This window comes from Mobula hypostoma, chromosome 9 (genome assembly GCF_963921235.1).
Source record: "Mobula hypostoma chromosome 9, sMobHyp1.1, whole genome shotgun sequence".
NCBI classification, from domain to species: domain Eukaryota; kingdom Metazoa; phylum Chordata; class Chondrichthyes; order Myliobatiformes; family Myliobatidae; genus Mobula; species Mobula hypostoma.
The window spans coordinates 90,734,870-90,761,977 of NC_086105.1; the positions used below are offsets into that span (position 1 = coordinate 90,734,870).

At 44.1% G+C, this 27,108-nt stretch overlaps 1 protein-coding gene across 2 annotated transcripts in view; it reads left to right on the forward strand.

The window, feature by feature from the left end:
- The window catches only part of gaa2 (alpha glucosidase 2), a 91,665-nt gene that overhangs the window by 34,848 nt on the left and 29,709 nt on the right, over nucleotides 1-27,108 (forward strand). For both annotated transcript variants that reach the window (XM_063058655.1, XM_063058654.1), the window contains exons 4-10: nucleotides 732-897; nucleotides 7,303-7,399; nucleotides 7,946-8,065; nucleotides 10,685-10,803; nucleotides 11,344-11,475; nucleotides 21,747-21,857; nucleotides 25,237-25,350. In XM_063058655.1, coding sequence (XP_062914725.1) covers nucleotides 732-897; nucleotides 7,303-7,399; nucleotides 7,946-8,065; nucleotides 10,685-10,803; nucleotides 11,344-11,475; nucleotides 21,747-21,857; nucleotides 25,237-25,350 — 859 coding nt within the window. The remainder of the gene's footprint in view (nucleotides 1-731; nucleotides 898-7,302; nucleotides 7,400-7,945; nucleotides 8,066-10,684; nucleotides 10,804-11,343; nucleotides 11,476-21,746; nucleotides 21,858-25,236; nucleotides 25,351-27,108) is intronic.

Below are 27,108 nucleotides of genomic sequence, written 5' to 3' on the forward strand. Positions count from 1 at the left end.
ATGTGGAAGTATTAATAAGAGATTTGGTAGTTAAAGATATCCTATGGGATAGTGATAGAATTCAAGAGTCATGATTCTTCATTGTAATTTTTCAGTTTCAGTGTAAAGTGTGATGAAAACTGAGTGCATTCAAACCTAATCAACATGGCTTTATAATGTTTTACAAACAGTTTGGAACAAGTTTGCTTGAATTCGTTACACAAGGAAACCTATAGATATAATACACTTAGTCTTCTAAAAGGCATTTGACAAGCTTCCACATGAGATGCTGGTGCATAAATGAGGAGCCCAAGAAGTGTGTTAGCAGGGATTGAAAACTGGATGTCCATACATTGGAGTAAATGGGTTCTTTTCCGGCTGGAAGAATAGAACTAATGGGGGACTTTTGGATCTCAGTTTTTTAACTCTTTATATCAGTGACCTGGAGGAAGGAAAAAATATAACGTTTCCACATTTGCCCCTAAGTATGAAAATAGGTGGGAGGGCAAATTATGACAAGCACATAATGATTCTGAAATATAGATTTAAATAATGAACTATAGGCCAGTTCTAGATGATCTGGGTATTTTTGTGTGAACTGGTACATCTTCAGACTGAGAGGTAACCCATGCATTGCAAGGGGAGGACGTGCAAACTCCTTGCAAATGACATCGGAATTGAATTCCAAACTGTAGTTCTAACTGGTGGAGGTGGGCTTTGAGCCTGGCTAATTTCTGTTTATTTATAATCAGATTGAACACGACAGTCGCCCCCCTCTTCTTTGCTGATCAGTTCCTGCAGATGTCAACCTCATTGCCCTCAGAATACATCTATGGTCTTGGAGAACACCAGTCAGGTTTCCTGCATAGTGTCCAGTGGAACACACTCACATTCTGGGCTCGTGATATCCCTCCTCAGGTAGGTATAACAAGTCTCATTCCAGTGACAACCTCATGCTGAACCTGTCCGAGCGGCCTACAGTGATCTACTTCCCTGTGTTTTCATTCTTGATTTCCTCTGACCCCCAATGAATAGGTCTGGGTTGTACTTGCACAACTCTTGAGGCCTGTTCATTTTGCTGGGTACAAGTATTTTGTATGTTTTGTGGTGACTGTGGGGAGCAGAGCCCAGACTTAGCGAATATGAATTATTCTTCCTCGTAGAAAGGAGGGGAGGGAGAGGTGCAGCAAGGTGTTTTACACCCAGAACATCCCTGCCCCCTCACCTTTCCCCATTTGATATTGTTTGTATTGTGAGCTTTCCCTATTTTCAATTCTACAAAGGTCACATACGTGGGAAACTGGGCATTGTGCCTGCCAGTATTCAGTGGCTCTGTTTCCATCAGCAATTCTGGCAGTGGGGAGGGGCTTCCTGTGATTGCAGCCACTTCAGCAAGAGGCCACCAGTAAGCCCTAATCCACAGGTACAGGGGAGATTGGGAAGAGGCTTCACAGCAGGTCTCCAGCTTTCTTGAACATGCAGCATGCCTACCTCATGACTGCTCTCTCCCCTCCCCCCTCCCCCTCTCCTCCTCTCCTCTCCGACCTCCTTCTCTCTCGCCCTCACCCTCTCCCTCCCCCTTTCCCTCTTTCCCTCTCTCTCTCCCCCCTCAATGGCACAGTCTGATTTTCTGGGTATCTCAACAGATGGACTTTTACCTTTATGTCTTCTCTTTCTCTGAAAATGGCCTCATTAACAATCAGCCGGGAGGTTTCATTAAAGGTTATTACTGTGGCAGCCCCGGCCTCACCCAGCTGGAGATGGTACTTGGTGGCTGACGTGGATGTGGTAGGGTAAAGTGTCTGTTTCTGTGCTATAAGATTCTATGCCTCTTCAGCCCTCATCCCCCAGTCTCTGCAACTTAAAATTAACAATGTTTCCACTCTTTCGCAGTTCTCACAAAACTGGATGGCAGGGTATGGAGGGTGCAGGTCGATGGGACTGGTAGATTAATGGTTTGGCACAGACTAGCTGGGCCAAAGCACCTGTTTCTATGCTGTAGTATTCTATGACTCTGTCAAGATTCAAGATTCAGGATGTTTAATGTCATTTCCAGTGCACAAGTGTAAAGGAGAATAATTGTTACCCCCAGTTCGATGCAGCACTAAAATAACCCTGTAAAATAAAGAATATAATAATATAAACACAATAAATATAAATAGATAAATAGCTTATATACATATTTTGATTATGTGCCCATAAAGTGGCACTAGGCACAGGAGTGTCTGTACGTAAGGTGCCTGACAGGAAATAATGAAGTAGTGGTGTTTGGGGATGTGTTTGGAGGGGTGGGTTAGTGGGTGGAGGTGTTGATCAACCTCACTGCTTGGGGAAAGCAACCGATTTTGAGTTTGGTGATCCTGGCGTGGATGTTACGTAGCCTTCCCCCGTTGGAAGTGGGACAAAAAGTTCATGAGCAAGGTGGATGAAATCCTTCATAATGTTACTGGCCTTTTCCTGGCACCTTTCAGTGAATCTGTTCTTGACGGCAGGTAGGTGGTGCATTGGGCAGTTTTGGCTACCCCTTGTAGAGCCTCCATGTTCCTTGCAGTGCATTTTTGGTATCATATGAGGTAGCAAGTTGGAAGCTCTCTATTGCGTATCTGTAGGACATGAATATACATCTGTATAGTCCAGCTCTCTTCAACCTCTTGAAAAAGTAGAGGTGTTGCTGACCTTTTCAGATAATGTACGATGTATTCTGGGACCATGAGAGGTTGTGCGAGGTGTGCAGTCCCAGGAGTTTGAAACTGCTCCCAGTTTCCAATGCTGTGCCACCAAAGTAAAGAGGGGTGTGAGTGAAGCTGATAACCATCTCCTTTATTTGCCTGGCATCAGGCCTCAGGCCCTTCCACCTTCTCTCTGTAGGCCGTCGTACCGTTGTTGGTGATGAACCCCACCACTGTGTCATCGGCGAACTTGACAATGTGATTACTCGGGTGCTTGGCTGTGCAGTCATGTGTAAGGGAGGAGTGGTTGTGCATTCTGACTATCAGAGATCTAATGGTTAGGAAGTCCAACAGCCAGTTACACAGTGTGTATTTAGACTGAGGAGTAGGAGTTTGTTCATCAAGGTCTGTGGGGTAATAGTGTTGAATACCAAACTGAAATCCAGAAGCAGCATTCTGACACAAGTGTCAGGGCCAGGTGCATGACAGATGCTATGGTGTCTTTTGTAGAATGGATCTGTCAGTAAGCACATTGGTGAGTATCCATTGTGGCAGGAATGGAGTTTTTGATGTGTATTATTGCCAGCCGTTCAAAGAACCTCATGAAGATTGATGCCAGTGACACAGGGCCATGGTCGTTTAGTTCTGAAGGTGTAGGGTTCTTTGGTACAGGGATGATGGTGGCTGATATGAAATCTGGGGACAGTAGCCTGGATGAGTGAAGTGTTGAAGATGCCCATGAAGATGTCAGTGAGCCGGTTTGCACACTGCATGAACACTCAACCTGGACTGTTGTCTGACCCGCCTGCCTCATGTCTGCTGCTGTTACAGACAGTGGCTGCTCACCTGGGAGGGGGTAGCTTTCGTGTTGTATGCCTCAAAGTGTGCATCATAGTGTCAGGGAGGGAGGTGTCACTGGCCCAGTTAACGCTGTTTTTCCTGATATGTAGTCAGTAATGCCCTTGATGCCCAGCCACGTTCTCTGGGGATCGTTATCGGACAGTTGCTCCTGAATTTTTTGGGTGTCGGCAGATTTTGCCGCCATGCCGAAGATGAGGTTTCTCCTAGGTGCTCTGAGAGCTTATTTGCCTCCAGAGTTGAAGGCAGTGTCCTCGGCTTTTTGTAGGGTGCACATCTCTGAGTTCAGCCAGGTCTTCTTGTTGGGCCGTGAGACGACTGTTCTTGAGGAAACAACGGCATCTATACACTTATAGATGAAGCTGGTGACAGATGAGGCATATTGCTTGAGGTTTGTGTCGACCTTGAATATCTGCTAGTTAGTCCAGAAACATGGTGATTGCCTCGTTAGGCCGTACAGTGATGATCCTCTTGACTGGTTTCTCCATTTTCAGCAGCGTCAGTATGCTGGGATTAACAGTATGGAGATGTGGTCAGAGAAGCCAAGATTAAGGTGTGGGATGGCTTTGTAAGTACCACGTCTATATGAACATGGTCCAGCCTTGTGAGTTTCCCTAGTGGCCATGATGATGTGTTGGTGGAATTTGGGTAACCTGCCCTGCAGGTTGACATGATTGAAGTCTCCTGCAAATATGTCCAGATGCTTATTTTGTAGAGAGCTGATGATACTGTAAAGCTCTCCCAGTGTGACCTTTGCGTTTGCACTCCGGAGGATGTAGACGGTGATGAACACAACAGCAAACTCCTTGAGCGGGTCATGTGGCCGGCATCTAATTGTAAGATGCTTAATTGCCCCAGTTAGTGACTGCTAACTACAGATGAGTTTGGGAACCAACCTTTGTAAATGTACACACAGATTCCATCTCATTTGGATTTCCCCGACAGGGAGTTTATGTCGTCCTGTCAAGTTGAAATGCCAATTTGAGCATGTTGTTGTTTAGCCACGTTTTGGTGAAAACCAGAAGGCAGCAGTTTCTCATCTCTTTCTGTGCATTTATTCTCAGTAAGTCCATTTTATTTCTACTGAGTAGCCAGAAAAAGAAAATGTGTCACTAGTCTGATCTCAGCCTAGCTAATGCCCCGACTCTCTTGCCGTATTTCTGTTTCCTTTCGCACTGCCTGCATCTGCCACTCCCTCGGCTGAGCTGCCTAGACTAGGTCGTTGTCACCGGGTCTGATGTCCATAGATTCCCTAGTCCGTTGGGCACCGCTATTAACTCTGCTGCTGGCGGATTAAAAGTAATTTTGCCTAAGAGTTCAGTGGTGTTGTATTCACAGAGCTTTGGTTGATTGAAATCCCTGACTAGAAACTGAATTTAAAACTAGCACCATTATTGGGAGCCTGAGGAGCCACTGAGTCTCTTTGTGTCGCCATTTTTAGAGTCCTGAAGTTTCTGCCTCTACCACCTTCTGAGGTAGTGTATTCAAGATTCAAGTTTTTTTTTGTCAAATGTACATCAAAACGTACAGAATTTATGTGTCTTTTCCGTTGGCAACCAACATACCGAGGGTGTGCTGGGGACAGCCGCAAGATGCCAGCACAGCATGCTCACAGTGCTCAGCAGAACAACGCAGAACACAACAAGTAACAACAGCAGCAGAATCAAGCCTCGTTCAACACTCCCTCCTATACACATTTACAAATTCTTCCTCAAATCCCCTCTAAGCCTTTTCTCCTTCATCCTCTGCCCTGTTGTTTGGGTGGGTAATGCGTTGAATGTTGAGTCCTGGCCTTCCTCCTGCCATGCTGTGTGGTTGTTACACAAAAATAGCCGAATCTCTGCCCATGTTGTCCATTAAGTAGAGTGTTTGGTCTGGCCAAGAATATAGTTTTGTTGCAACAAAATGTTGAAGACATAACGAAGGGTTGGTGTTGAGTGAGATCTGTACACAGCACAAGCTATGATTGGTGTGCAGGAGATAGGCTAAGAACCCAAATTTAATGTGATTCGTTCTTTAAACAACATTGCTTTTAAGACTGTAACATAAATGGTTCTCCCCTAGTGAAAATGTTCCTTTTCCATCCAATGTGGTTGCAGATCCCACTGAAGATATATTTTGGGCATTATACTTCCGTTGGTCTGATTAACATTGGAAAAACATTGCTAATGGACACTCAAATATTGTCCTAGGATGGTGGTGAATATTGGTACCTTGGGTTGAAGTGCTTGATGTTGCAGCGTTTGCCGAGCTTGACAATTAGCTTGCAGACGTTTCATTACCAATCGGTGACATCCTCAGTGAACTGCGCACTGAGGATGTCACCTCGACTGGTGATGAAACGTCTCCAAGCTAATTGTCAAGCTCGGTGAACACTGCACCCATCAAATTCTCCTGGAATGGCAGATGATGTTCGCAAGTCACACTGAAGCACTGAGAACTCTGCACAAAATTGCTCTACTCTGAATTACTGCAATTTTCATCTGCATGGCAGCATTTGATTGACATTGTATGATTGAAATTTGAGCCCCTAATTACTCCAGTACGGAACTGAGGAACACTGCGCTATTGGACTTGTCAACATTTGGTATGAGGCATAACCCAATGGCTTATCAGACCTTTTAGGTGTGTGTAAAAGACCCAATTGCAGTACTTTGGGTACTGCTCCCTGTTTTGTGTGTCCATTGCACTGACTAATATTTATCACTCATTCAATGACTAAAAAATCATCATTATATCATTATTTGTGAGAGTTTCATTATTCAGCAGGTTCCTCATCTCAGTAGTTCATGCTTAAACTGCCGTCTCATCACCCTCAATCCACTGGGAGCTTCTGTCCTTGATAATCAGCAACTGCTGGGACGCGATAGTGTTTTCAAAGATTTTTATAATGAAGCCTCATTTCCTTGCCACAACCCATCCACCCTCCACCCCCTTTTAACATCTGTTGTTGAGCTAGCATTTGATCAAGAGTGGTAATCGTCTTTTGGATTTTGTTCTTGTAGTTGGGTAGGTAAGACCATTCCGTGCATTGCCTATTTCGGAGCAGGTGAAACTTTTAAAGCAGGGTCTGCTTGCAGCATGTAAGACAATAGGTGGGCTGGAGGAGCCCAAGTAATAACAGATAGAGAAATCGTCTGCCCTTCAAACTTCCAGATCTCTACATTTTTTCTATTCTGGTATTTTAATTATAGAGAGATACTTCACAGAAACAGATCCTTTGGCCCACTGTGCACTTGCCAGCTATCAAGCACACATCTATACTACATATATTTATGAGCACTTGGTTCATAGTTTTCTGTGCCTTGCATTTCAATATATATACACCTCTCAAATTGTGCAAAAGTACCTGCTTCCACTACCCACACAGACGGCATGGTCTGGATTCCAACCACCATCTCAATAAAAATTACATCTCAGATGCTCTCTAAACCTCATATCACTTACTCAAACTTATGTCTTCTAGTTTTAGATACCTCTGCTATAAATTCATTATTTTAATTTGCTGCAAAATCATTGGTGCAGCTATTTAGCTTCCAAATTTCCTGCAAATCCCTCCAACCTTTTGGCTTAGTTTTCTATTTTAAGACTCTTTTTGATACCTAACCCTGTGTCTACAGTTTTGATCACTCATTCCTAATATCATCTAATGTGGTTTGTTGTGACACTTGGGTTGCTCCCAATGTGCAACATGACTGTTTGTCCTTGTTTCTCAGCATGAGCAGACACTGACCTTACCCTGGTTACCTGTATGTGATGTGAACTTTGATTCTGAATGCTGCCTCTTGTACTACAGGAGTCTGTTAACCTTTATGGAGTCCACCCCTTTTATCTGTCTATGGAGCCAGATGGGAAGTCACATGGTGTTTTCCTTCTCAACAGCAATGCAATGGGTAAGCGCAGAATACCAGTTGAATATGCTGAGATGTTTGCTGGCATTCTATTGTTGGAAAGTACTTTTCACACCCATTGCTACTTCATGCAGACTGTTGGGTTTGGATTGAGTGTCTGATGTTGGAGATAATTAGGCTTAAGGCTGCTGGTTTTGGTTGAGGTTGGTGTTTTTGGTGTTAAGGACTTGGTTTGGGATTGGTGTTTTTGATGTAGGGAGCATGGTTTTGGGGCTGTGATTCTACCTTGTGGTACTGTTTGGCTCAGAGTTCCTCAGAAAAAAAGAGGAAACATCATTCTCAGCTACTCTGCTGTTCCTACTTTGTATAGTTGGGAGAGAAGTGGATCACAGTTGAGTAAGACTTAGATCAGAGAACAGTAAATAAATTGTTAAATCTAACAATGTTGAGTTCCATTCCAGCTTAGCTTTCAGATGTTAAGCGATTAAAGAATCGCTTCAATGTGCAGTGATTGTAGAATATGAGAACTTGTTTCAAAAAGACATCATTTAATTCAGTGATCGTGAGATAATTGTCTTTCTTTTGTAGATGTGGCCCTCCAGCCCACTCCTGCTCTGACATGGAGAACCATTGGTGGTATTCTTGACCTCTACATATTTATGGGTCCTGACCCAAACTCAGTCATCCAACAGTATTTGGAGGTCATTGGTAAGTGAAAGATTACCAGAAAAGTGAGCATATAGTTACTTATCTTCAAATATATTTTATCAGATCTGATAAAAGATATGTTCTATAATACCACCTTCTAACATATTACATCACAATTGGCTGCTCAAGTTCAGAGGCATTGGCATATCTCTTTAAGGCCATGATGTTTATTAATGTGAGATTATTACGAATGCCCAGGGATGTTGCTAGACTATCGAGAGCCCATATATTTACCATTTGTGTCAGAGAGGCAATTCTGAAATGACTTCATAAGCAAACTGTAGTAGACCATAAGACTGTGGCACTACTAAAGTCAATATTTACTACATTGATGAGGCCCATCATAAATTGGGGGATCATTTCATCGAGCACCTCCCCACCATCCCCCACGTGGGACTTACTGGTGGCCAAACATTTTAATTCCCATTCCCATTCCCATTCCGAAATGACGATCCATGACCTCCTCTTGTGCCAAGATGAGGCCACCCTCAGGGTGGGGGAGTAACACCTTATATGCCACCTTTTGTAGCCTCCAACCTGATGGCATGAATATCGATTTCTCCTTCTGATGAACAAATCATCCCCCCCTTCTTCTATTCCTAACTCTGACCCTTCACTTCTCACCTGCCTATTACTTCACTCTGGGTGTCCTCCTCTGTCCCTTTCTGCCATTGTCCACTCTTCTCTCCAATCAGATTCCTTCTTCTCCACTGTTAGACCTTTCCCAGCCTCCTGACTTCACATATCACCTTCCAGCTAGCCTCTTTCCCTTCCCCCTACCTGATTACTCTGGCATCTTCCCCCTTCTGTCTCAGTGCCGAAGAAGGGTCTCGGCTCGTAACATCGACTCTTTACTCTTTTCCATAGATACTGCCTGGCCTGCTGAGTTCCTCCAACATTTTGTGTATGCTGCTTTGGATTTCCAGCACCTGCAGACTTTCTCATGTTCTTAATATTTAGTATGTTTTAATAGACAGAATTATTATCCCACCTGAAGAGGAGTACAAGATGTGTCCATGCGCTATACAATGCTACAATACTGCTGAGTTCTTGACATGATCTAGAATGTACTGTTTGAAAGGAGAGTAGATTCAAACTCAAAAAATGCTTCTCAAAAAGGAATTGTGTGCGTACCATACAAAAGATGGGTGAGGACAGGGAAAATCTGTTCACCTTGGGGAAAAGGCAGATGAAAAAAACTAATTTCAGTATATAATCCTGAACTTTAAGTCAGGTAGGTTAATTGCCAGATTGTAAAATGTGTATCTTCTTGGAACTGAAATACATACATCCTCCAGTTACTCTGCACAGGTCAGAAAAATAGTCACAAGTTCTGAGGTAGTAGGGTAATTGGTCCCATGTGTAAGAATCATTCCTTAAAAAGCTGAATTGTGCACATGGTTTAGAGCTATTCTCTTGTTTTACTCAAAGAACCTGAGTCTGCAGTAACTTAAGAGAATGGGTAAGAGAGAGTTGTCAGAGAATAATGTAGTAAACATCATGTGCTGTGGAATAAAATTAACTCTGATTCAACCTGGATGCTGAATATCACACTGATGTGTTACAGAGAGCAGTGGACAACAGTGCATGCTGCAGATAGAATGTGAACACTTCAACAGAGATGATACGGCAGTTCCATTTTAGAATAAATTTCACAGAAAAGATAATTAAGACCCTTCCATGTAATGTCTACATCATGAAATTTAAAAGTAGGTTGGTCACAGTAGAAATGTGCAGAACACTAGTAGATCACAGTTAGAGAAATGATCCAGTTGCTGCTCTGACCACAACACCATGAGAAGCATGTGATTAAGTGAGCAGCAGAAGCTAACAGAAACATTACCAGGGTTGGATAATCATAGCTATGAGGTCTTTTCTACGGTGGGCTGTCTTCTTTATGGAGAAGATATGTAAGGATAGTTTTATTTGAAATGGTTAACATTGTAAAGACTAAAGATTAGCTTTATTGCCATATGTACATCGAAACATGCAGTGAAATGTGTCATTTGCGTCGAGACCAACACAGTCTGAGGATGTGCTGGGGACAGAAGGCAAGCGTTACAATGCTTCTGGTGCCGATATAGCATGCCAGCAACCTACTCACCCTAGCCCTTATGTCTATAGAATGCAGGAGGAAACCGGAATACCCGGAGAAAGCTGACACGGTCACAGGGAAAACAGGAAACTTCTTTCAATGGTGGAATTGAACCCAGGTCACTGGCATTATGTGAATTATGTATAAACTACTGAGGTTAACCTGAGGCAGTGATTTCTCACTCCAAGGACAATACATACAGAATTCTGTGTGTGTTGCTTGAATTATCAGGTGTCTACAAGAGCTAGGAATTAGGATGAGGCTGGATATATGTATTTAAGCTGGCTAGAATATCATGAGACAGTGGCCTTTCTCTCTGGCTTAAGTGTCTTAGAGCAATGTCACAGAAATCTCCATGTTGAACTACAACTCCTCTGGAGACTATGCTATTTAATGGAGACATGTTGGGCAAAGAACTGAACCCAGGACTTACTATTGCCTACAACATTTACAAATTCTTTGTGATGTTCTGAACATATAGTTAGTTTTTTGTCACCCTGAGACATTACTGCTTTGTGTGGCAGGTTTGCCTTCGATGGTGTCTGCTTGGGGTCTCGGATTTCATCTCTGCCGCTGGGGATATGAGACAAGTAACGCCACCTGGGAGGTGGTTAACCAGATGAGGAAAGCAGGAATGCCTCAGGTTCATAAAACAAAAGCCATTCCCTATTGCCCCAGCTGGAAGGAGTGGGATAACTGTCAGAGAATGAAGCGTGCATGTCGAATGGGCTATGGTGGGTTTTGGTTGGGAAGGAGCATGGGCCAGAAGTGGGGGACTGTGGATAGGATGAGGTGCAGACTGGAAGGAGAAGGTCGTGTGGAGTGGGCACAGGTCAGAACTGCATGCATTCAAAGAAGAAAGGTGAGCAGGAGTATACTCTGGGTTATGGGTTTGTGAAAGCTGAGGGGATGGATTGGAATGATGGAAGGAGGCGGGCTAGAATTGATAAGATACTGATCAGAGTGAAAGGATTTAGCACATCATTTGGAAGGAATGTGGGACAGGCCAAAACTTTTTAGAATCCCGAAGGAAAGGTGGCCTTGAGCTGGAGCTGGTCAGATAGATATCCATGGCGTCTGGGAGATGACCTGTGGGGGATAAGCAGTAAGTGGCCAGGAGCTTTTGTGGATGGTTTACGACACCTTGGCAATCTAAAACCAAACTGTTTTGCTGTTCTTTCAGGATGCTCAATGGAATGATATCGATTACATGACTGAATATCGAGACTTCACCTTTGACCCTGAGAAATTTGCAAGTCTTCCACAACTGGTGGCAGATCTCCACTCCCATGGACAACAATATGTGATGATTCTGGTAAGTTCGGTCACCAAGTATCCCTGTAGGTTGTTCGTGAATATGATAGATACTTACTTTACTCTCCAGAGCCTCAAGATCCTTCCTGTAGTGGGGCAAACAGAACTGGATGCAATACTCCAGATATGGCCTAACCAGAGTTTTATAAAGTTGCAACATAAGCTCCTGACGTTTGAACTCAATGCCTCGGCTAATAAAAACAAGCATTGCATAAGCCGCCTTAACCACCTTATCGACCTGTGCAGCCACTTTCAAGGAGCTATGAACTCGGATCCCAAGATCTCTCTGCTCAGCAACAGTGTTAAGGACCTTGACCTTAACAGTATACTGCCTCCTTGTATTCGCCCTACCGAGGTGCAACACCTCACAGTTATCTGAGTTAAACTCCATCTGCCATTTCTCAGCCCTATCTGAAACTGATCTATATCATGCTGTTTTCTTTGTCGGTCTTCTACACTATGCACAACTCCACCAATCTTGGTATCATCCAGAAATTTACTAACCTACCCATCTACATTTTCATCCAGATCATTTATATCCATCACAACCAGCAGAGGTCCGAGCACAGATCCCTGAGGAACACAACTAATTACAGACCTCCAGCTCGAATAAGTCCGTTCAACCACTACCCTCTGTCTTCTGTGTGCAAGCCTGTTCTGAGGCCAAACAGCCAATTCGGCAGGAATCCTATGCATCTTAATCTTCTGGATCAGCATCCCATTAGGTACTAAACACCTTACTAAAATCTGTGTAGACAACATCCACTGCCCGACTCTCATCAATCTCTCTACTGCTGATGTGAGACTCACCGGTCTATAGTTCCCAGGATTTTAACTTGTTCCCTTCTTAAATAGAGGTACAACATTAGCCACTCATCAGTTCCCTGGGACCTTGCCTGTGGCTAGAGAGGAAGTTAAGATACTGGACTAGGGCCCAGTAATCTCGTCTCTTGCCTCCTTTAATAAACTGGGGTAAATCCCATCAGACCCTGGGGACTTATCCACCTTAATATCTATTGGGAGGCCCAACACTTCCTGTCCTTGACCTCTAAATGCCCTAACATATTTACACACTCAGCACTGATCTCCTGGTCCTCTATATCCTTTTCCTTGGTAAATACTGAAGCAAAGTACTCATTAAGTACTTCACTCACATTCTCTGCATCCAAGCAAACATTCCCCTCTTTATCCCACCCTCTCCCTAGTTATCCTTTTACTGTTGATGTATGTGAAACCCCCGGTTTCCTTGGGCTGTGTAAGAGTAGGGAATACACACGCCAAATCCGTGAGACTGGGATGGCTCTCCACCCCTAACCCCGGTTTGTGTGAATGCTGTGTAATTTGTTACCCTGTTGCAACTCAGTGCTGAGAAATAACAGCACACTGCATGCAATTAAAGGAATTATATTTATGAATGTTAACTTAACTAAAGAGTTAGTAAAGAAGGAAAAAAAAACAAAAAGGGCCCATTATAATTAAACAGTCAAATGTGCACAAGTTGGAGCTCAACTTTTCCAAAAATCTTATTCACCGATCGTCAGTAGAGCTCTGCACCTTGCTTCATCAGATCCCGGTCCCCCACCAGGTGGAATCCCACGGCTGGTTCTCTCCGGCATCTTCTCTCTTCATCTCCTGCTGAACAAGGACCAAGGCTCCCACTGGTGTCAGGCCCACAAAAAAATCCCTCCCCTGATTGGATGGCTCACATTCCAAAGCACCCATTATCTCTAGCGCAACCCAAACACTGCTTCTACAGAAAGACCATTACGTTAGCAGTGAAACCTTTACCAGGGCACTACATATGTATAGAATGCCTTGGGATTCAGCTGAATCCTGCTTGCCAAGGATTATACCCAGTGACTTTGCTTCACAGCCATCTGTGGCATTTAATTTCACAGATTTCACTCTGACTAAAGAAGTTCCCCCTCATCTCTGTTCTGAGTGGATGTCACTCTGTTCTGAGGTTGTGCCATCAGGTCCTAGACTCCTCCACTGTAGGAAACATCCTTTCCACATCCACTCTATTTAGGCTTTCAGTCTTTGATAAGTTTCAATGAGATCTCCCCTCTTTCTTCTAAACTCCAATTAGTACAGGCCCGGAGCCATCAAACACTCCTCATACATTAACCCTTTTATTCCTGGAATCATTCTCGTCAAGTGGCCCAAAACTGCTCACACTACTCCCAAGTGTGGTCTGACCAATGCCTTCTAAAGCCTCAGCATTACATCCTGCTTTAATATTCTCGTCCTCTTGAAACAAATGCGAACATTGCACTTACCTTCTTTACCATCGGATCAACCTGCAATTTAACCTTTAGGGAATCCCGCACAAGGACTCTCAAATCCCTTTGCAACTCTGATTTTTGTAGTTTCTCCACTTAGAAAATTATCTAAGCCTTTATTCTACCAAAGTGCATGACCTAATCTATATTCCATTTGCCACTTCTTTGCCCATTCTTCCAATCTAAGTCCTTCTGCAGGCTCTCTGCTTCCTCAACACAACCTGCTCCTCCACCTATCTTTGTATTTTCTGCGATCTTGGCAATAAAACCATCAATTCTCCCATCCAAATTATTGACATACAACGTAAAAAGAAGAGATCCCAATACTAACCTCTGTGGAACACCAGTAGTCACCAGCAGCCAATCAGAAAGGCCCCTATATTCCCACTCTTTACCTATTGCCAGTCAGCCAATCTTCTATCCATGCTAGTAACTTTCCTGCAATACCGTGGGCTCTTATAGTGTTAAACAGCTTCATATGTGGCACCTTATCCAAGGCCTTCTGAAAACCCAAGTAAACAACATGCATTAACTCATCTTCGCCTGTTCTGCTTGTTATTTCCTCAAGGAATTCCAACATATTAGTTAAGCAGTATTTCCCCTGAAGGGAACAGTGCTGACTTTGGCCTTTCTTTTCTTGTGCCTCCAAGTACCCAGAAACCTCATCCTTAATAATGGCCTCCACCATCTATCCAACTATTGAAGTCAGGTTGACTGGCCTATAATTTCCTTTTTCACTGCCTTCGTCCTTCCTGAAGAACGTAGTGACATTTGCAATTTTCCAGTCCTCCAGAAGCATTTCAGAATCTAGTGATTCTTGAAACATCATCACTAATGCCTATACAGTCTCTTCAGCTACCTCTTTCAGAACCCTGGTCTGTAGTCCATTTGGTCCAGCTTCTGAAGCACCCTCCTCTTAGTAATAGTAACTACACTTGTTTCTGCCCCATGACACTCTCAAACTGCAAGTGTCTTCCACTTTGAAGACTGATGCAAAATACTTATTCAGTTTGTTCCCCTTTACCAGCAGATCTATATCTACTCTCGCCTCTCTTTTACACTTTATACAAATCTGAAAGAAATTGATATCCTTTTTTTATATTCTTTTATTGGTCAGCTTACCTTCATATTTCATCTTTTCTCTGCTTATGGCTTTTTTTAGTTACCTTCCATTGGTTTTTAAAGGCTTCCCAGTTCTCTTAACTTCCCACTAATTTTTGCTAAATTATATGCCCTTTGTTTTGCTTTTATGTTGTCTTTGACTTCCCTTGTCAGCCATGGTTGCCTCATTCTCCCTTTAGAACACTTCTTCATCTTTGGAATGTGACTTACAGTTTGCTCCCAGAAACTCCAGTCACTGCTGTTCTGCCATAATCCGTGCTAGTGTCCCCTTCTAATCAACTTTGGCCAGCTTCTCTCATGCCTCTGTTATTCCCTTTACTCCACTATAATACTGATACCTCTGACTTTATCTTCTCTCTCTCAAACTGCAGGGTGAATTCTATCATATTATGATCACTGTCTCCCTCATCAAATCCGGTTCAGTGCACAACACCCAATCCAAAATTGCCTTTCCTTTTGTGAGCTCAACCACAAACTGATCTAAAAAGACAATTCTACAAATTCCCTCTCTTGGGACCAGCACTTAACCTGATTTTCCCAATCTACCTGAATATTGAAATCTCCCATGACTATCGTAGCATTGCCCTTCTTATCTGTCTCTTCTATCTCCCGTTGTAGTTTGTAAACCACATCCTGGCTACTGTTCAGAGGCCTGTATATAATTCCCATCAGTGTCTTCTTTACCTATGCAGTTTCTCTACCCACAGGGATTCTACATCTTCCGATCCTATGTCACCTCTTTGTAATAATTTGATTTTTATTTTTTTACCAAATGAGCCATCCCACCACCTCTGTCTATCTACCTGTACTTTCAATACAATGTATACCCTTTGATGTTAAGCTCCCAGCTGTGATTTTATTTTAGTCACAATGTGATGCCCACAATGTTGTACCTACCAATCTCTAACTGAGCTACAAGATCATCTGCCCTTTTCTGTATACTGTATGCACTCAAATATAAAACCTTCATCCCTGTACTCATCACCCTTTTCGATTTTGCACCACTGTTACTCTTGAACCCATCCCACAGACTGCAATTTTGCTCTATCATCTGCCTGTTTGTCCTCTCAGTTTCTCTAGACACAGTGCTTACTTGTATACCAACTGCACCATTCTTAGCCCTATCATTCCAGTTCCCATCCCCCTGCCAACTTTGTTTAAACCCTCTCCTAAAGCTGTATTGGTCCCTCTGGGATTCAAGTGTAACCCATCCTTTTTGTACAGGTCATACCTTCCCAATAATCCATAAATCTGAAACCCTGACCCCTGCGCCAAATTCTCACTCATGCATTCATCTGCCAAATCATCCTATTCTTACGCTCACTGGCACATTCCACAGGCAGCAATCTAGAGATTACTACCCTGGAACTCTGCTTTTCAGCTTTCTACCTAACACCCTATATTCTTTCTTCAGGACCTCCTCCATTTTCCTACCTATGTCTTTGGTACCAATAAGTACCGTGAATTTCATCTGTTCGCCCTCCCCTTTAGAGTGCTACAGACCCAATCCAAGACATCCTTGACCCTAGCACCTTGGGGGCAACATACTATCCGGGTCACAAGCAAGAGAAAATCTGCAGATGCTGGAAATCTAAGCAACATACACAAAATGCTGGAGGAACTCAGCAGGTCAGACAGCATCTATGGAAAAAAGTACAGTTAACGTCTCGGGCCGAGACCCTTCGGCAGGACTGGAGGAAAAAAGATGAAGAGTAGATTTAAAAAGTGGAGAAGGGGAGAGAGAAACACAAGGCGGGGGAGGAGGGGGAGAGATGAAGTACAGAGCTGGGAAGTTGATTGGTAAAAGAGATACAGGACTGGAGAAGGGGGAGTCTGATAGAAGAGGACAGAAGGCTATGGAAGTATCTTACGGGTGTCTCCTTCAAGTCTACGGAATCTCCTATCTGCTCCTCAGACTATGGAATGCCCCTTCATTACTGCACTCCTTTTCTCCCCCTTCCCTTCTGAGCTGCAGAACCAGACTAAATGCCAGAGACGCAATTGCTGGGGCTTCCCCCGATAGGTCATCTCTCCCAACAATATCCAAAGCAGTACACTCATTATTGAGGGTTACTCTGCATTGGCTGCCTCTTCCCTTTCCCTCTCCTGACAGTCACCTGGGTGCCTGCCCCCCACAACCTCGGGGTGACTATTTCCCTGTAGCTCTATCTATCACCTCCTCATCCTTCCATGTGATCTGAAGGTCGTCCAGCTGCAGCTCCAGTTACTTAACATGGTCTCCAAGTAGCTGCGGCTCGATGCATTTCATGTGGATGTACTTTTCAGGGAGTCTGGAGGTCTCCTAGTGTTACCACATCTCACACGAAGAACATACCACTAAATTAGGATCCATTCTCACCACACTAAACTTACTTAGAGCCTTTGCCTGTTCTTGCCTAAACCTGACCACTCTAACACTGTCCTCACCAACAGTGGCTGCTCCTACACTGCCACTTTGCTTACAACTCGACTCTTTTTATTGGCCTTTGCTGAGTGCCTAATAGATTGTCATGATTGCAGCCTGCTGAAAAGTCCTGAAAGGTCCCGAGCTCTTTTTAAATATTGCATCGTTTAAACCGTACAAGTGACTGCTCGTGATGATTGCAGCTTGCTGAAAAGTCCTGAAAGGCCCCGAACTCTTTTTAACCCGTGCACCACCTCAGTCATCCTTGCGATGATTGCAGCCTACCAAATTAACCTTTCAACCTTTCGCTATAATTCAGCTTCTCAAATGCCAGTACAACCTTGATAGCTGTGGAGGGAAGATCTGAAGAAGTGAGTTCCATGACTGTATGAGAGATGGTGGCTGATGTTCATGGAGTCGTCCTTGTGAGTTCAGGATCGTTCTCCCCCTTCCCTCTTTGCTGCTGTCTGGTGGGCCTATCATCCTGGTATGGTTGGATGTATCCAGAGACTGTGAAGGAAGTGCCTGGCACTTGGTTATAAGATTTAATTCCATGAGTTCAACTTTGTCAGGCTTGTCTCTTTGGTGGGACAGTTCCTATTATTTACACAACAGTTCTGAGACATTGGTCATGAAGGTTATACAGGGGTGGCTTGGGCTGGGATTAACTATGCCTTGTCAGAATTTGTCACTTTGGTCTATATGTATTCACTGGTCTGTTTTTCCCTTAACCTACTTTATTTACCGACAGCTGAATGCCATTCAAGGTCATTTCAGATGGTAGTTAGGATTCAGTGTTATTGCAGATGTTAAGTTGCATTTTGGCCAGACTTTGGGTAAAACGTTGGCAGGTTTCATTCACTGAAGGGCATGTTAGCAGATAGGTTTTATGATAATCCAGTGATCTCACGGTCATCACTGCTGAGACTGGCTGCTTCATAATTTCTGGTTATTATATGATCTGGGTTTAAATCCTGTTGATGTTGTGTCAGATTTGAACTAGTATCTGGATTATTAGACTATGAGTATCAATTGCTACACTGTCAACGATCTCCCCTCTTAGCCAGCTCATCTTGAGTAATGTCGTTCCTTTTGTCTCTTTGATTGATCACAGTTGGAGCATCGATACTGCTATTGGCCCTGATATATTGAGCCCAGGCACCAGCAGTGACAAAGCAGTCAGCTTGCTCGAAACCTGATGTAACCGCTCTTACACTTCTGGTGGAGTGTGTACTAGCCACAGCAGAGGCAGAACAACTTGCCAGAAATGACAGCACCTCCCAAACCCTCATGCGCCATCCCCCAGAAGACTTGAAGGAGCAGGTGCCTTGGAACACTGAGAACATTCCCAATAAAGCGCCCCCAGGAAGTGGAAAAATACCTGCTACTTTTTCTGGTTGCTGGTTCAAAGTACTTGAAGAACAGTATTTCCATATAGTTCAGAATGGTGGCTAACTTTTGGCTAGCCAGGAATGGGCAATAAGCACCAGGCTGCTCTCCTCATGTCCCAGGAGTGAATTAAAGTAACATTCTACAGCACCATTCATCACACAAGTACTAACAAGGCCAAAATTGGGGTATGGTAAGAGGCAGGTGTATAAATATCTTGGCAAGTCAGTGTTGGCCTCAACTGCTGCACTGTGGTAGAGGGAAATGTGGTTTCATTGCACATTGCAGCTCAGAACTGGGAAGTCCAAGCTTCATGTTAGGTGGTGTTAGTTGGGGCAGCGGTTCGGCTGCATTCCCCCAGGGTTCAGGCAGAGGAAGAATTGGCCTGGGACTCCAGTGACCTGCCTAACTAAGCCCCGATCCCACATGCAACAAGCCGTGATCATATGATCAGAGCCATGTTGCAACATGCCTGCTTGATGGCATCATTTAAAAATGTAGCTCAAGCCAGCTCTGGGTCAGTCGGTCATTTTACACTTAGTGTTACACAAAGAGGCCATTCTGTCCATTTGGTCTTTACTGGCTCTCAGGGGAGCAATCCCATCAGTCCCATTCATTCTGTCTTTACTTCCCTGCAGCCTCTTTGGTTCTTTTATCATTTACTTACACGAAGGAGCCATTTACAGCAGTAAAATTAGCCTTCAGCACAGGAGTGGGAGATGAGAGAAAGCAAGAGCATCCAAGGGAAATGGACGCAGTCATAAGACCATTAGATATAGGAGTAGATTTAGGCCATTTGGCCCATCAACTCTGCTCCGCCATTTCATCATGGCTGATCCAATTCCCTCTCAGCCCCAATCTCTTGCTTTCTCCCCACATCCCTTCATGCCCTGACTGATCAATTAACCTCTGCCTTAATTATACTCAATGACTTGGCCTCCACAGCCTCCTGTGCAATGAATTCCACAGATTTACCAATCTCTGGCTAAAGAAATCCCTCCTCATCTCCGTTCTAAATGGATGTCCTTGTATTCTGAGGTTGTGTCCTCTGGTCTTAGACTCCCCCACTATAGGAAACATCTTCTCTAAATCTACTCTATCAAGGCCTTTCAATATTTGATAGTTTTCAATGAGATCCCTCTCATTCTCCTGAATTCCAATGAGTAGAGGCCCAAAGCCATCAAACACTCCCCATATGGTAAGCCTTTCAATCCCAAAATCATTCTCCCGAACCTCCGTTGTACCCTCTCCAATCTCTCAAGGGAACTTGCAAACTTCATGTGGACAGCACTGAAGGTCAGGATCAAACTAGTCCCTGGAGCTATGATGCAGCTGTACCAATATGCCATCCAGTTTTGATCTCAAGTCCTGAACCCCAAGTATATTACTGACCCAATACAGACGTGCAACGCAGACGAGTGCAGCACTCTCAAGTACAGGTTTCCCCCGCCATCTGAAGGTAGAGCGTTCCTATGAAACGTTTGTAAGCCGGAATGGCGTAAAGCAAAGAAGCAATTACCATTTATTTATATGGGAAAATTTTGTGAGCGTTCACAGACCCAAAAATAACCTACCAAATCATGCCAAATAACACATGCAACCTAAAATAACAGTAACATATAGTAAAAGCAGGAATGATATGATAATACACAGCTTATATAAAGTAGAAATACTTCTCTACAACGATTGCCTGCACAGATCTCCGTAGCGAAAATCTCACGCAAGCACACTCGGCAGAAAATCTCACGCAAGCACTCTCGGCAAAAACACTCTCTCCAGTAACCATTAAATTATGAAGCTGCCAAATCTACGAAATAACACGTAAAAATACACAGCCCATATAAAGTAGAAATAATGTATGTTCAGTGTAGTATCACTTAATGGAATTGGGAAGACAGCGCCGAGCACACTGATGATGGTGGGTTAGACTGAGTCGTCGCAGGTTGGGGTGGTGCAGTAGCCACCACCCTCTGCACCACCGACCCGATACATTGCTGCAGAGAATGCAGCGGTAGCCATGAGGCACACAGCACATCTTTAAGAAAAAAGCCGAAATAAACATGCTAATTAATTAGATGCTGTCCGGCACGTAAATATCGGCGCAGATCAGAGGGGATTGCCGATTGCATCGCCTCTGATCCAGGCTGACAATTATGTGGTAGGTGGCACCTAATTAATTAGCATGTTTATTTCGGCTTTTTTCTTAAAGATGTGCCATGTGCCTCCTGGCTACCGCTGCATTCTCCACGAATCGGTACCGTATCTGTCCGGGGCCCGGGGGTTGGGGTGGTGGGACACGGGGGTGTCATCTCATCGTCGATCAGGGCAGGCAGCTCATCTTCTCCTATGACTGCCCGACTCGATGTCGAAAGTCGAGGTTCGTCGTCTGCTGTGGCTGATGTGGAAGGCTTGCTTGACTGCTGAGCCTCGTGCATTTTTCTATCATACAGTTCTTTGTAACCAATCAAACCATCCTGCAAATATCCTCTAAACCTACGTACCCTTTCAAAATTAAAGTCGTACTTTATCATTGCAGCGAAAATCTCACGCAGTTGCTCCACTTTCGCTACTGCATTCGGTTTCGATTGTTATCCTTTCCTCTTCCAATTTCATCAGCTCTTCATCTATCAGTTCTTGGTCATGGGATGTCAAAACCTCTTCACATCATCTTCGTCAGCTTCCACAAGCCAAACTCACTTTGTCCTTGCTTCGTTCACCACGATCGAAAGGCTTAATTAGGTCTAGTTTTACGCAAAGTGTAACACCCTTATGAGTTCTTTCAGGCTTTTCCAACACCTTAGAACTCATCTTGCTAATGGCTGCTCAGTGCAACGTGTTTAAACAATGCCGTTAGGAATCCGGGGGAGAGCGGCTGCTCGGGGCGCGTGCTGCCTTTCTTCGTAACAGTGAAAACAGGGTACTAATGTAGGTCTTTCGTAGCAGTGAGGTTTCGTAAAGCGAATGTTCGAAAAGCGGGGGACACCTGTAATTGATAAGCCAGAATCCATCTGCACACTCCGGATGTCATGTTCTTGCCCCTTCTCAAGATGCTAAGTTTGCCTGTTCTCTTTGCAGGACCCAGGAATCAGCAGCATCCAACCACCAGGTTCCTATTGGCCATATGACGAAGGCCTGAAACGGGGAGTCTTCATCTCCAATGCATCTGGAAGTCCTCTGATTGGAAAGGTAAGGAACGTGCAGCAGATTCAGTAGGGTAACCGTGCAGGGGTAGTTTGTGAACTCTGGGAGTGACTGTCCTGAGAGGTTAGCTGGCACTTGTTTCCATATCGAGTCTGTACGCATTGCTGAATTCAGTGCACTTGTTCCCATATCGAGCCTTTACATATCGCTGAATTCAGTGTACTTGTTCCCATATCGAGTCTGTACGCATTGCTGAATTCAGTGCGCTTGTTCCCATATCGAGCCTTTACATATCGGTGAATTCAGTGCACTTGTTCCCATATCGAGCCTGTACGTATCGCTGAATTCAGTGTATCCAATTGGTTCCCATATCGAGCCTGTATGTATCGCTGAATTCAGTGTATCCGATTGGTTCCCATATCGAGCCTTTAAGTATCACTGAATTCAGTGTATCTGATTGGTTCCCATATTGAGCCTGTAAGTGTCGCTGAATTCAATGCATCCGATTGGTTCTTGCATTTGGTGTGCACTTGTTCCCATATCGAGCCTGTACGTATCGCTGAATTCAGTGTATCTGATTGGTTCCCATATCGAGCCTGTACGTATCGCTGAATTCAGTGTATTTGATTGGTTCCCATATCGAGCCTGTACGTATCGCTGAATTCAGTGTATCTGATTGGTTCCCATATCGAGCCTGTACGTATCGCTGAATTCAGTGTATTTGATTGGTTCCCATATCGAGCCTGTACGTATCGCTGAATTCAGTGTATCCGATTGGTTCCCATATCGAGCCTGTAAGTGTCGCTGAATTCAATGTATCCGATTGGTTCTTGCATTTGGTGTGCACTTGTTCCCATATTGAGCCTGTACGTATCGCTGAATTCAGTGTATCCGATTGGTTCCCATATCAAGCCTGTAAGTATCGTTGAATTCACTGTATCCGATTGGTTCCCATATCGAGCCTGTACGTATGGCTGAATTCAGTGTATCCGATTGGTTCTTGCATTTCGCCTGCCAGTGTACACTTGAGTTCAAAGACTGTGTCGAGGTAGGAAGTAAAACAGATGATTCAGTCAACGTATCTTCTGGATTCAGACAAAGGGCTTGCTTCACATTCACTCAGGCTCCCCATCACCTCTTGGGTCCTCAGACCTTCCATCTTCCTTCCCTGAACACCCCAACTCTCCCACCTCCTCTGTCGCCGCTAACTCTCCTTCCCCCCTCTGATCCCACCTCTAATCCTTGCCAGTCTTCACCATCCCCTCTGACCTTCCCCTCTCCGAAGTAGAATGTTCTGCCCTCAGCAAGGACCTTGCTCTTGTCACCCTTCACCTACACCTCAGTGAATTCCGTGCCCGCCACAATGCCAAGCTCTTCTCCTGTTGCCTCCATCTCTGAGCCCACCTCTTTGGCAATGGAGGCAACCCTGCACTGATGATCCCTTCTCCCGTCTCCAATTGTCCTTTTCTTGGACACCCCGCTCTGGTTCTCTACCTGTTCTGGATCTTTTCATTTCCAATTGCCAATGAGACATCGACTATCTCGACTTCAGCACTCCGCTCTTCTCCTCAAATCTTATACGCTGAACACACTGCATTCCGCTGTCTCTGCACCAATCCGAACCTTGCCATCAAACCTGCAGACAAAGGAAGTGCTGTTACAGTGTGGCAGACTGACCTCTACTTTGTTTCTGCGGCAACTCTCAGACACCTCCTTTTAATTACCCCCTGATAAGGATCCTACTAAGGGCCATCAGAACCTTGTCTCTGACACCATCACCGACCTCATCAACTCTGGAGGTCTCCCATCTACTGCCACCAAACTCATAGTTCCCTTATCCCATACTGCTCACTTCTACCGCTTACCTAAAGTTCACCAACTTGACTGTCCAGGTAGGGCTATTGTCTCTGCCTGCTCCTGCCCCACTGAATTTGTGTCCATGTACCTGAACTTCATTCTATGCCCCTTTGTTCAATCCCTTCCAACCTATATCCGCAACATTTCACATGCTCTTGATCTCCGTAACAACTTTCAATTCTCTGGCCCTGACTGCCTCATTTTCAACAGGGATGTCCAGTCCCTATACACCTCCGTCCCCCATCAAGAAGTCCTTACAAGCTTTCTACTGCTTTCCTGACAAAAGAACATAAGAAATAGGGGTAGGAGTAGGCCATCTGGCCCATCAAGCCTGCCCCACCATTCAATAAGATCATGGCTGATCTGTCCATAAACTCAGTTCCATCTACCTACCTTTTCCCCATAACCCTTAATTCCCCTGCTATGTAAAAATCTATCTAACTGTATCTTAAATATATTTAGTGAAGAAGTCTCAACTGTTTCCCTGGGCAAAGAGTTCCATAGATTTGCCACTCTCTGGGAAAAACAGTTTCTCCTCATCTCCATCCTAAGTCTTCTCCCCTGAATCTTGAGGCAATGTTCCCTAGTTCTAGTCTCACCTACCAATGGAAACCACTTTCCTACTTCTATCTTATCTATCCCTTTCAAAATTTTGTATGCTTCTATAAGATCCCCTCTCATTCTTCTAAATTCCAGAGTATAGTCCCAGGTGACTCAATCTCTCCTTATAAATTAACCCCTTCATCTCTGGAATCAACCTGATGAACCTCCTCTGCACTGCCTCCAAAGCCAGTATATCCTTCCTCAAGTATGGAAACCAGAACTGCACCAGTTCCCCTCCCTCTGACACCCTCCTCTGTCTGGCAAACTGGTCCTCACCCTCAACAATTTCTCCTTCAGCTCATCCCACTTTCTACAAACTCAAGTGTTGGCCATGGACCCTAGCTATGGAGCTATAGAGTTATGGAGTCCATCTTTCTTCCCTTCCTCCCATGGTCCACTCTTCTCTCCTCTCAGATTCCTTCTTTTCCAGCCCTTTACCTTTCCCACCCACCTGACTTCATCTATCACCTTCTAGGTAGTCCTCCTTCCCCTCCACCACATTTCTATTCTGACATAATCCCCTTCCTTTCCAGTCAGGATGAAGGGTCCCAGTTGAAAACATCGACTGTTTATTCATTTCCATGGATGCTACGTGATCTGCTGAGTTCCTCCAGCATTTTATGTGTGGTGCTCTAGGTTTCCTGCAACTGCAGAACCTTTTGTGTTTGTGAAGTGAATCGATCTCAGAAAGCAACATGGGCAGGAATGTTTGGGCTCTGAGGATGGGCGAGAGATTACTGCCCAGGAAAGGGTATGTTCTGCTTATCGGCTTCACCTTTCCCGTGTTAGATTAGGGTGACTACGATGGAGGCAAGGGGATTCACATGCGAGTTTTAGTTCAAGTTGGCAGGAAGGGGACCTGGAGAAGGACAACTGTGCTGTGCTGAATTTATTCTGACTGTATTTCTTTCTCTTGAATGATTTAATAGTGTTTTTGTTTTGTTTTTTTTCTCATGGGATGTAGGTTTGGCCTGGATTGACAGCATTCCCTGACTTTACAAATTCAGACACACACCAGTGGTGGTTGGATAACCTGCTGTACTTCCACAAGGCTGTGCCCTTTGATGGCCTCTGGATTGTAAGTATGATTTGTAGGACCAGGATAAGGCCATTTAGTCCCTCGAACTTGTCCTGCCTTTTAATTTGTTAACAACTGATCTGTATCTGAATTCTATTAGCTCCCCTTTGCTCCATATCCCTGAATTCAGTCAACCAACAAAGATCCTATCTTTAAATTCACCAGTGACCCTCAGAAGCCAGGCTCTTTGTTGTGAAGTGAATTCTAAATTTCCACCGAACAAGAATTGAGCTAGGATTGTTATAAATGGATGGTTGATGGTCAGCATGGACTTGATGGACTGAAGGGCCTGTGTTCATTGACTTTATGGCAATAGTGAATGGACCATGTTCACAACGTCTCTGATGTAAGGAAAAGAAGTGGGGAAGGCAGGAGAGGGTTCATGCTTGTTAGTTTTATTCAGTGCTGATTAGTATGTATGGTATGAGGACCAGCAGACTCAGCTCTGGCAATAATGGGCACCACAAGCAGTAATCTACAGCTTATATTTAAATGGCAGCTTACTATATTGGAAAACATTGCCTAGAACAAGACAAAAATGTGATGCTGAGCTACCTATTAGGACAAGGGTAAGGAAGCACAATCATCGAGGCAGAGAATTTAGCTGGAGAGGAGGGTGAGAAAGGGAAAGAGAACCTGAAGGCACAGTTGTCACTAGTGGAGACACCCAATGTGAGGCAGTTAAAGTATGCAGGACAATATCATGCATCAATCTGCATTCAATGCTTCTTATTCACCCTTACTCGCCATTAGTTAGAAGGTACAAGAGCTTCAGGACTCGCACCACCAAGTTCAAGAACAGTTCCTACCCCTCAACAATCAGGCTCTTGAACAAAAGAGGATAACTACACTCACCTGCCCATTTATTGTGATGTTCCCACAACCAATGATCTCACTTTAATGACTGTTGATCTTGTTATTTCATTCTCTCATTATTTATTGCTATTGATTTATATTTGCATTTGCACAGTGTTGTCTTGTATGCTCTTGCTCTTTCATTGATCCTGTTTACTGTTACTATTCTATAGATTGGCTGTATGCTCATAGGAGAAAGAATCTCAGGGGTGTATGTGGTGATATATATGTGCTCTGATAATAAATTTTACTTCGAACTTGAACTCTGATTCTCCTTTGTCTGAGGTACAAATGGCCTGCGGACATCAGGATTGTCACTATTCCTGTACCAAAGGTCAGATGAGCATACTGGTTTTTGAAGATCGAAAACTCAGCCTGCAGTGCTTCACAGATCACAGATGCTGAATCCCACATGGTCCTCTCTTCTGTCCCAGCTGTTTCTGTCAGTTTGTGGAGGTTAAATAGAGGGAAGTTTTTAGCTGAAACTTTAAGACCTCTAATATATGGTCTTCTCTGCATTTACTTTCCTCCAAACTGGAAATAATTTGATTTCCATAAACCTATCCCTGCTAGTGTTTAAGATCCATGTGATAGTTCTCCTAATTTGTCAGTTTCTCTCATGTAAGTGCAATTTCGAAGAAAGCACTTCAGCGCCTTTACTTCCTTTGGAGTTTGTGAAGATTTGGCATATCTAAAACTTTGTCAAGCTTCTATAGATGTGTAGTGGAGAGAATATCGACTGTTTGCATCGCAGTCTGGTATGGAAACATCAATGCCCTTGAATGGAAAATCCTGTAAAAATTATTGAATACATCACAGCCCATGATGGGTAAAGCCCTTCCACCATTGAGCACATCTACACGAAACATTGTCACAGGAAAGCAGGGACCCCCACCACCAAAG